Source organism: Somniosus microcephalus, unplaced genomic scaffold, assembly GCF_052327205.1.
Source record: "Somniosus microcephalus isolate GS21.2 unplaced genomic scaffold, FLI_Smic_1.0 unresolved_chr2, whole genome shotgun sequence".
In the NCBI taxonomy this organism is placed as follows: Eukaryota; Metazoa; Chordata; class Chondrichthyes; order Squaliformes; family Somniosidae; genus Somniosus; species Somniosus microcephalus.
In genome coordinates, this window is record NW_028225180.1 from 10,676,638 (window position 1) to 10,687,547 (window position 10,910).

The 10,910-nt window shown below is 56.0% G+C and overlaps 2 protein-coding genes across 2 annotated transcripts in view; one reads left to right on the forward strand and one right to left on the reverse strand.

The window, feature by feature from the left end:
- LOC147092098 (AMP deaminase 3-like) overlaps window positions 1-10,910 on the reverse strand; it is a 997,179-nt gene that overhangs the window by 102,435 nt on the left and 883,834 nt on the right. The gene's annotated exons all lie outside the window — the stretch shown is intronic.
- The window catches only part of LOC147092100 (transmembrane protein 132D-like), a 29,804-nt gene that overhangs the window by 15,705 nt on the left and 3,189 nt on the right, over window positions 1-10,910 (forward strand). The window contains exons 6-8 of the mRNA XM_085975841.1: window positions 725-930; window positions 3,775-4,066; window positions 10,209-10,400. Of these exons, the coding sequence (XP_085831967.1) occupies window positions 725-930; window positions 3,775-4,066; window positions 10,209-10,400 (690 nt within the window). The remainder of the gene's footprint in view (window positions 1-724; window positions 931-3,774; window positions 4,067-10,208; window positions 10,401-10,910) is intronic.

The following is a 10,910-nucleotide window of genomic DNA, read 5'->3' on the forward strand; positions in this document are numbered from 1 at the left end:
CCCTTCGCGCCTGCTCCACCATTCAGTGAGATCATGGCTGATCTTCTGCCTCAACTCCATTCACCGGCCCTATCGCCATATCCCTTGATGCCCTCACTAGTCAGAAATCTACCGACGTCTGTTTTGAATATACCCAATGACTGAGCCTCCACAGCCCTCTGGGGTAGAGAATTCCAAAGATTCACCACCCTCTGTGTGAAGAAATGTCTTCTCATCTCAGTCCTGAATGACCTACCCTTTATCCTGAGGCTGTGGCCCCTGGTTCTAGACTCCCCAGCCAAGGGAAACATTCTCCCAGCATCCACCCTATCAAGCCCGGTAATAATTTTGTATGCTTCAATGAGATCCCCTCTCATTCTTCTGAATTCAAGGGAATACAGGCCTAGTTTACTCAATCTCTTCTCATACGACAGTCCCGCCATCCTAGGAATCAATCTGATGAACTTTCGTTGCACTCCCTCTATGGCAAGTATATCTTTCCTTAGGTAAAGAGACCAAAACTGTACACAGTACTCCAGGTGTGGTCTCACCAAGGCCCTATATAATTGGAGGAAGACTTCTTTACTCCTGTACTCAAATCCTTAAAACCTACCTCTGTGACCCTAATATCCCCTCGTGTGGCTCGGTGTCAAATTTCTGTTCGATTTACGTGCCTGGGAAGCGCCTCGAGACGTTGTTTATACTTTAACGGTGCGCTATAAATACAAGCTGCTGTTGTTGTTAGGTATCCAAGAGCTGTGACTACATCTACGTTGACGGGACAGAGACCGGAGGGCGGCAGCAGATCCGGGTGGACCTCTCGTACGAGCGCCTGCACGCCGCGCTCCACCTCACGGCCTGGGTACCGAGGCTGCCGCTGCAGATCGAGCTGTCCGACTCCCAGCTCAGCCAGGTCAAAGGTTGGCGGGTGCCCCGCCAATCAGAGAAGAGGTAAGGGTCATCGCGCATCCTCTCCGTGAACACCTCGCTCACGGTTTTTTTTTTTCAACGACGACTTTTTCCCCATTGTGAATTCCTATGTCAACATTTAGAATGGCAAATACCTAATGTAAACGTGTCACGCTTCCAGCCTGGCTGTAATCCCTTCCTCTTGCATTCCCGGCCCCTGTACTCCGGGCAAAACTGGAACCCAATCTGCTTCCAAAATTGCCCTCGGGTTTTAGATCCTGAACTGCAAAGAAAGTATGACAAAGAAAGAGCGAACTAGAAAAGAACGCCTTGCATTTCGGTCCGCACGGGTGACCCTGAGCTTCCGGTCGCCTGTCACTTTAATTCACCACTTCACTCCCGCTCTGATCTCTCTGTCCTCGGGCTCTTGCACTGTTCCAATGAAGCTCAACGTAAGCTCGAGGAACAGCACCTCATCTTTCGATTGGGCACTTTACAGCCTTCTGGACTCAACATAGAGTTCAACAATTTCAGACAATAACCCCCGCCCCCATTTTTCATGCTGTATTATTTTGCCATTCCCATTTGCAACATTTTATCTTTCCTGCCTCTTATATAAGCACAGTATGTTCCTTCAACTCCTTCCTCCCATCCCCACCCCCCCTGTCTCTGCACCTGTTTAATATCTGTTACATCTCCAGCTTTTCCCAGTTCTGATGAAGGGTCCCAGACCTGAAACGTTAACTCTGTTTCTCTCTCCATGGATGCTGCCTGGCCTGCTGAGTGTTTCCAGCATTTTCTGTTGTTATTTTGCATTTCTATCGCGCCTTTCACGACCACCGGACGTCCCAAAGCACTTTACAACCAATGAAATACCTTTAGAAGTGTAGTCACTGTAGTAATGTAGGAAACACGGCAGACAATTTGCGCACAGCAAGCTCCCACAAACCACAATGTGTTAATGACCAGATAATCTGTTTTAGTGATGTTGATTGAGGGAGAAATCAGGGCGCCAGGGAGAACTCCCCCTGCTCTTCTTCGAAATAGTGCCATGGGATCTTTTACGTCCACCCGAGAGAGCAGACGAAGGCGACGGAAAAAGAGCTCAGTGTCGTGCCGAGCTCGAAATTCATTGAGGTGGGGGCGTAACGGGATAAAGCCAGGCCTTTGCTGGCGACCGATCGCTCGGGGCCAGAGAGGGGACGGCCAGAGGGGACAGTGAAAACCCCTGCTATTCCTTTCTCCCTCATGTGTTTATCCGGCTTCCCCTTAAACGCCTCTCTGCTATTTGCCTCACCCACTCCCTGGGTAAAAAAGTTTCTCCTGAATTCCCTACTGGGTTTATTATCTTGTATTCATGGCCCCTAGTTTCGCTCTCCCCCACAAGTGGAAACATCATCTCTACGTCCCCCCTTTCTCTCTCTCCCTCCTTTCTCTTTCCACGCCCTCTCGTTCCTCCCCCTCCGCTCGTTCCTTCCCCCCCCGCTCGTTCCTCCCCCCCTCTCGTTCCTCCCCCCCTCTCGTTCCTCCCCCCCTCTCGTTCCTCCCCCCCTCTCGTTCCTCCCCCCCTCTCGTTCCTCCCCCCCTCTCGTTCCTCCCCCCCTCTCGTTCCTCCCCCCCTCTCGTTCCTCCCCCCCTCTCGTTCCTCCCCCCCGCTCGTTCCTCCCCCCCGCTCGTTCCTCCCCCCCGCTCGTTCCTCCCCCCCGCTCGTTCCTCCCCCCCGCTCGTTCCTCCCCCCCCGCTCGTTCCTCCCCCCCCGCTCGTTCCTCCCCCCCCCGCTCGTTCCTCCCCCCCCGCTCGTTCCTCCCCCCCCGCTCGTTCCTCCCCCCCGCTCGTTCCTCCCCCCCGCTCGTTCCTCCCCCCCGCTCGTTCCTCCCCCCCGCTCGTTCCTCCCCCCCGCTCGTTCCTCCCCCCCCGCTCGTTCCTCCCCCCCCCGCTCGTTCCTCCCCCCCCGCTCGTTCCTCCCCCCCCGCTCGTTCCTCCCCCCCCCGCTCGTTCCTCCCCCCCCCGCTCGTTCCTCCCCCCCCCGCTCGTTCCTCCCCCCCCGCTCGTTCCTCCCCCCCCGCTCGTTCCTCCCCCCCCGCTCGTTCCTCCCCCCCCGCTCGTTCCTCCCCCCCCGCTCGTTCCTCCCCCCCCGCTCGTTCCTCCCCCCCCGCTCGTTCCTCCCCCCCCGCTCGTTCCTCCCCCCCCGCTCGTTCCTCCCCCCCCGCTCGTTCCTCCCCCCCCGCTCGTTCCTCCCCCCCCGCTCGTTCCTCCCCCCCCGCTCGTTCCTCCCCCCCCCGCTCGTTCCTCCCCCCCCGCTCGTTCCTCCCCCCCCGCTCGTTCCTCCCCCCCCGCTCGTTCCTCCCCCCCCGCTCGTTCCTCCCCCCCCGCTCGTTCCTCCCCCCCCGCTCGTTCCTCCCCCCCCGCTCGTTCCTCCCCCCCCCCGCTCGTTCCTCCCCCCCCCCGCTCGTTCCTCCCCCCCCCGCTCGTTCCTCCCCCCCCCGCTCGTTCCTCCCCCCCCGCTCGTTCCTCCCCCCCCGCTCGTTCCTCCCCCCCCGCTCGTTCCTCCCCCCCCGCTCGTTCCTCCCCCCCCGCTCGTTCCTCCCCCCCCGCTCGTTCCTCCCCCCCCCGCTCGTTCCTCCCCCCCCGCTCGTTCCTCCCCCCCCGCTCGTTCCTCCCCCCCCGCTCGTTCCTCCCCCCCCCGCGCGTTCCTCCCCCTTCCCCTCATCTCGTCCCCTCCCCTCCTCTGCCACCTCGCCCTCCCTCCCCCCCCCCCCGCGCGTTCCTCCCCCTCCCCCTTCCCCTCATCTCGTCCCCTCCCCTCCTCTGCCACCTCGCCCCTCCCGCTCTCTCATTCCGTTCCCCTCTCTTTCTAACCTTTATTTTTCTTCTTCTTTGAAACAGCCCAGCCGGAAAGAAAGAGGAGGAGGAGGAAGAGGAGGAGGGGGCAGGCGAAAGGAAGGGGCGAGGCTGCCCTCTGCAGTACCAGCGCGCCACCCTGCGGATCCACACCCAGTTCGTGGCGGGGTCGCCCCCAGCCTCCGGCGGGCACCAGGCGCACATGCTCGGCATGGGTTGGCAGGTCGACGTCACCGAGATGGTCGCTCCCTGGGTGAGGGTCGGGGACGCCCGTGTGGCGCGGGTGAAGGAGGGGAGAGTGCTGGTCGGTCTCGGGCCAGGGGAGACGTCTGTGCAGGTGAGTGCGACTCGAAACAGGTAGCGGGGAAACAGGGAAATCTCAACAATTACTCACCTTTATACAGAGCCTTCAATGTAGTAAAACGTCCTGACATAGAAACATAGAAAAATAGGAGCAAGAGTCGGCCATTCGGCCCTTCGAGCCTGCTCCGCCATTCAATATGATCATGGCTGATCCTCTATCTCAATACCATATTCCCGCTCTCTCCCCATACCCCTTGATGCCTTTTGTGTCTAGAAATCTATCTATCTACTTCTTAAATATATTCAGTGACTTGGCCTCCACAGCCTTCTGTGGTAGAGAATTCCACAGGCTCACCACCCTCTGAGTGAAGAAATTTCTCCTAATTTACAGTCCTAAATGTCCTACCCCGTATCCTGAGACTGTGACCCCTCGTTCTAGACCCCCCCAGCCAGGGGAAACATCCTCCCTGCATCCAGTTTGTCCAGCCCGGTCAGAATTTTATACGTTTCAGTGAGATCCCCTCTCATTCTTCTAAACTCTAGTGAATACAGGCCTAGTCGACCCAATCTCTCCTCATACGACAGTCCTGCCATCCCAGGAATCAGTCTGGTGAACCTTCGCTGCACTCCCTCTATGGCAAGTATATTCTTTCTTAGGTAAAGAGACCAAAACTGCCCACAGTACTCCAGGTGTGGTCTCACCAAGGCCCTGTATAACTGTAGTAAGACATCCTTGCTCCTGTACTCAAATCCTCTTGCAATGCAGGCCAACATACCTAAAGCGCTTCACAGAGGCATTATCGGACACTGAGCCACGTAAGGATAATTAGGTCAGGTGACCAACAGCTTGGTCACAGAGGTAGGTTTGAAGGAGCGTCTTAAAGGAAGAGAGAGAGAGAGAGGCGGAGAGGTTTAGGGAGGGGACACCAGAGCTAAGGGCCTAGCCAGTCACCCACAGTGAATCGATTACAATCTGGCGATGCTCAAGAGGCCAGAGTTGGACGGTTGTACAGCTGGAGGAGGTTACAGAGATATGGAGGGTTGCCGGGGCTGGAGGAGGTTACAGAGTTCGGGAGCGTTGTAGCGGCTGGAGGAGGTTACAGAGATAGGGATGTTTGTAGGGGCTGGAGGAGGTTACAGACATAGGGAGGGTTGTTTGGGTTGGAGGAGGTTACAGAGATAGGGAGGGTTGTATTTGAGGAAGGATGTTCTTGCCATGGAAGGAGTTCAGCCAAGATTCACCAGGCTGATACCTGGGATAGCAGGAATGACGTATGAGGAGAGTTTGGGTCGATTGGGCTTACACTCGCTGGAGTTTAGAAGAATGCGAGGGGATCTCATTGAAACTTATAAAATTCTGACAGGACTGGACAGTCTGGATGCAGGAAGGATGTTCCCGATAGTCGGGGAGTCCAGAACCAGGGGTCACAGTCTAAGGATAAGGGGTAAGCCATTTAGGACAGAAATGAGGAATTTCTTCACCCAGAGAGTGGTGAACCTGTGGAATTCTCTACCACAGAAGGCAGTGGAGGCCAATTCATTAAATATATTCAAGAAGGAGTTGGATATATTTCTTAAGGCTAAAGGGATCAAGGGGTATGGGGAGAAAGCAGGGACAGGGTACTGAATTTGGATGATCAGCCATGATCGCATTGAATGGCGGAGCAGGCTTGAGGGGCCTATCTTCTATGTTTCTATGGAGGAGGTTGAAGAGATAGCGAGGGTTATAGGGCTGGAGAAGATTGGGTTGTAGGGGCTGGAGGAGGCTACAGAGATAGGGACGGTTGTGCAGCTGGAGGAGGTTACAGAGATAGGGAGGGTTGTAGGGCTGGAGGTGGTTACAGAGATACGGAGGGTTGTAGGGCTGGAGGAGATTGCAGAGATAGGGAGGGTTGTAGGGGCTGGAGGAGGTTACAGAGATTGGGAGGGTTGTAGGGGCTGGAGAAGGTTACAGAGATGGGGAGGGTTGTAGGGGCTGGAGGAGGTTACAGAGATAGGGAGGGTTGTAGGGGCTGGAGAAGGTTAGAGATAGGGAGGGTTGTAGGGGCTGGAGGAGGTTACAGAGATGGGGAGGGTTGTGTGGCTGGAGGAGGTTACAGAGATAGGGAGGGTTGTAGGGCTGGAGGAGGTTACAGAGATAGGGAGGGTTGTCGGGGCTGGAGAAGGTTACAGAGATGGGGAGGGTTGTAGGGGCTGGAGGAGGTTACAGAGATAGGGAGGGTTTTGTGGCTGGAGGATGTTGGAGATAGGGAGGGTTGTAGGGCTGGAGGAGATTGCAGAGATAGGGAGGGTTGTAGGGGCTGGAGGAGGTTACAGAAATAGGGAGGGTTGTAGGGGCTGGAGGAGGTTACAGAGATAGGGTGGGTTGTAGGGGCTGGAGGAGGTTACAGAGATAGGGAGGGTTGTAGGGGCTGGAGGAGGTTACAGAGATAGGGAGGGTTGTAGGGCTGGAGGAGGTTACAGAGATAGGGAGGGTTGTAGGGGCTGGAGGAGGTTACAGAGATAGGGAGGGTTGTAGGGGCTGGAGAAGGTTACAGAGATAGGGAGGGTTGTGGGGCTGGAGGAGGTTACAGAGATCGGGAGGTTTGTAGGGGCTGGAGGAGGTTACAGAGATAGGGAGGGTTGTTGGGGCCGGCGGAGGTTACAGGGATAGGGAAGGTTGTCGGGGCTGGAGGAGGTTACAGAGATAGGGAGGGTTGTAGGTGCTGGAGGAGGTTACAGAGATAGGGAGGGTTGTAAGGGCTGGAGGAGGTTTCAGAGATAGGGAGGGTTTTGTGGCTGGAGGATGTTGGAGATAGGGAGGGTTGTAGGGCTGGAGGAGATTGCAGAGATAGGGAGGGTTGTAGGGGCTGGAGGAGGTTACAGAAATAGGGAGGGTTGTAGGGGCTGGAGGAGGTTACAGAGATAGGGTGGGTTGTAGGGGCTGGAGGAGGTTACAGAGATAGGGAGGGTTGTAGGGGCTGGAGGAGGTTACAGAGATAGGGAGGGTTGTAGGGCTGGAGGAGGTTACAGAGATAGGGAGGGTTGTAGGGGCTGGAGGAGGTTACAGAGATAGGGAGGGTTGTAGGGGCTGGAGAAGGTTACAGAGATAGGGAGGGTTGTGGGGCTGGAGGAGGTTATAGAGATAGGGAGGGTTGTTGGGGCCGGCGGAGGTTACAGGGATAGGGAGGGTTGTCGGGGCTGGAGGAGGTTACAGAGATAGGGAGGGTTGTAGGTGCTGGAGGAGGTTACAGAGATAGGGAGGGTTGTAGGTGCTGGAGGAGGTTACAGAGATAGGGAGGGTTGTAGGTGCTGGAGGAGGTTACAGAGATAGGGAGGGTTGTAGGTGCTGGAGGAGGTTACAGAGATAGGGAGGTTTGTCGGGGCCTAAGGAGGTTACAGAGATAGGGAGAGTTGTAGGGGCCGGCGGAGGTTACAGCCATCGGGAGGATTGTAGGGGCTGGAGGAGGTTACAGAGATAGGGAGAGTTGTAGGGCTGGAGGATGTTACTGAGGTAGGGAGGGAGTGCTGAGGAGATGGAGGGATTTGAACACGAGGATGAAGAATTTGAAAATCGAAGTGTTGAGGGACAAGAAGCCAATGTAGGTCAGCAGTCATAGGGGTGATGGGTGAACGGGACTTGGTGCGAGTTAGGATACGGAGGTTGGAAGATGGGACTGGAGAGTGTTGGATGAGTCGAGTCTGGAGGTGACTAAAGCATGGATCATGATATAGAGACAGAGGGGTGGGGGAGGCCATTCGGCCCATCCATCCAGAAGGATCCGACTGCGTCCCCTCACCGCCCCAACTCGACTTTCAAGTCCACTGCTCCCTCTGGGCTGTCGATTCCACGTATCGCTCACTCTGTGCCTGAGGAACCTCCTGAAATCAGCCCGAGCTTTCACCTATTGCCGGCTTGAACCTGCCTCCCCCTCGCACCCCAATTTGAAATAATGTTCCTGATCGACCGTTTCCGTTCTTTTGACTCGCTCCAGGCAACTTCTCTCCAGGCCAAACTCCCCCACCCCCACCCCCGAGTTTCTCCAGTCTTTATTCATGGAAATAATTGGAGTGAGGGGACCTCCGACCCTGAGGCGAATGAGCGACTTCCGACCCTTAGGGGACCTCTGACCCTGAGGTGAGTGAGGGGACCTCTGACCCTGAGGCGAGTGAGGGGACCTCTGACCCTGAGGCGAGTGAGGGGACCTCTGACCCTGAGGCGAGTGAGGGGACCTCTGACCCTGAGGCGAGTGAGGGGACCTCTGACCCTGAGGCGAGTGAGGGGACCTCTGACCCTGAGGCGAGTGAGGGGACCTCTGACCCTGAGGCGAGTGAGGGGACCTCTGACCCTGAGGCGAGTGAGGGGACCTCTGACCCTGAGGGGACCTCTGACCCTGCGACGAGTGAGGGGACCTCTGACCCTGAGGGGACCTCTGACCCTGAGGCGAGTGAGGGGACCTCTGACCCTGAGGGGAGTGAGGGGACCTCTGACCCTGAGGCGAGTGAGGGGACCTCTGACCCTGAGGGGACCTCTGACCCTGAGACGAGTGAGGGGACCTCTGACCCTGAGGGGAGTGAGGGGACCTCTGACCCTGAGGGGAGTGAGGGGACCTCTGACCCTGAGGGGAGTGAGGGGACCTCTGACCCTGAGGGGTGTGAGGGGACCTCTGACCCTGAGGGGAGTGAGGGGACCTCTGACCCTGAGGGGAGTGAGGGGACCTCTGACCCTGAGGGGAGTGAGGGGACCTCTGACCCTGAGGCGAGTGAGGGGACCTCTGACCCTGAGGCGAGTGAGGGGACCTCTGACCCTGAGGCGAGTGAGGGGACCTCTGACCCTGAGGCGAGTGAGGGGACCTCTGACCCTGATGTGAGGAACAGGAGGAGGGCATTCAGCCCCTTGAGCCTGTTCCGCCATTCAATGGGATCATGGCTGACCTGTGACCGAACTCCATATCCCCGCCTTTGCCCTGTATCCCTTAATAACTTTGGTTAACAAAAGTCTATCAATCTCCAATTTAAAATTAACAATTGATCTAGCATCAATTGCCATTTGCAGAAGAAAGTTCCAAACATCTACCACCCTTTGTGTGTAGAAGTGTTTCCTAACCTCATCTCCTGAAAGGTCTGGCTCTAATTTTTAGACTCTGTCCCCGAGTCCTAGAATCTCCAACCAGCAGAAATAGTTTCTCTTTATCTGCCCTATCAGTTCCCCTTAATATCCTGAAAACTTCGATCAAATCACCTCAAACCTTCTAAATTCTAGGGAATACAACACGAGTTTGTGTAATCTCTCCTCATAAATTTACCCCTGGAGTCGGGGTATAATTCTGGTAAATCTACGCTGCACTCCCTCCAAGGCCAATATATCCTTCCTAAGGTGTGGTGCCCAGAACTGCTCACAGTGCTCCAGGTGTGGTCTAACCAGGGTTATGTACAACTGCAGCATAACTTCTACCCCCTTGTATTCTAGTCCTCCAGGTATAAAGGCCAGCAATCGATTAGCCTTTTTGATTATTTTCTGTACCTGTTCATGACATTTTAATGATCTATGTACCTGGACACCCAAGTCTCTTTGGACCGCCACTGTTTCTAGCCTTTCACCATTTAGAAAGTCCTGTGTTCTATCCTTTGCGTGCGGGACCTCTGACCTTGAGATTGAGTGAGGGACCTCTGACCTGGAGGTTGAGTGAGTGTCTCTGACCCCGAGGTGCTGGAGGGACCTCTGACCTTGAGGTGAGGAGGTTGGACTATTGGGCCTAGTTGGTTTGACACTCAGGCCTCACTATTGGGCCTAGTTGGGTTGAGCCTTAGGCCTCACTATTGGGCCTAGTTGGTTTGAGCCTTAGGCCTCAATATTGGGCCGAGCTGGATTGACAACCCTCCCCATCTCTAACCTTCTCCAGCCCCTACAACCCTCCCTATCTCTGTAACCTCCTCCAGCCCCTACAACCCTCCCTATCTCTGTAACCTCCTCCAGCCCCTACAACCCTCCCTATCTTAGTAACCTCCTCCAGCCCTCACTGATCAGCTGATGGGCCTAGTTACTCAGAACTAGGCCCCGGGCCCTCAGGTCTATCGTCTCACTGCTGGAGTTTTGAGTCAGGCTTTTCTGGCCTGCTATCCTTGGCTTCGTTGATCCAATTGTTCAACCCACCCCTGCATACCCAGGTTAACGTCAATCCCCTTTTTCTCACCAGGTCCGATCTCCGGTGTCGGAGTCCATTCTCGGCCAACGGGCGGTGACTGTGGCAGACGACAAGGTGACCATCACCGACCTGGGCGTCCAGCTGGTTGCCGGGATCACGCTCTCGCTCAGGCGCAGCGGGGGGCACGACTGGGTGGTCATCGCCACGGCGACGGCGCAGGAGTCGTTGCACACGCCCAAGCAGGTAGGCCCAAGCTGCGGCACCCTCGGAAGAGGCGCAAGGTGGCAGCAAGTAGAAACCATGTCAAGTTAGGAACTAGACGGGGGCAATGGGTCAGCCTCTGACCTTTCACCCGATGGGGTCAAATGGAGGAAGAGACACTAGTTGGAGATGGAGGGAGAGACACTCTGAAGGGCTGGAGATAGAGAGAAACCGAAGGATTGGAGATAGAGGGAGTGAGAAACTGAATGATAGAAAATGGAGGGAGAGAAACTGATTGAAGGGCTGGAGGGAGAGAGAAATTGAAGGGATGGAGATAGAAAGAAACTGAAGAATTGGAGCCACAATGAATCGAATTAAGTTGAAGATAAACTGAGAGCTTGTCTTATTGGCTGCAATGACCTTCACCTCTCCATTACCCCTGGAAGGGAAAGGCCAGGACCATGGTACCCCCCCCCACCCCATTGCTTTGTTTGAGTTGCATGACCCGTCACATCTAACTGATGCTTCTATCTCTCTGACTTTCCCCCAAAC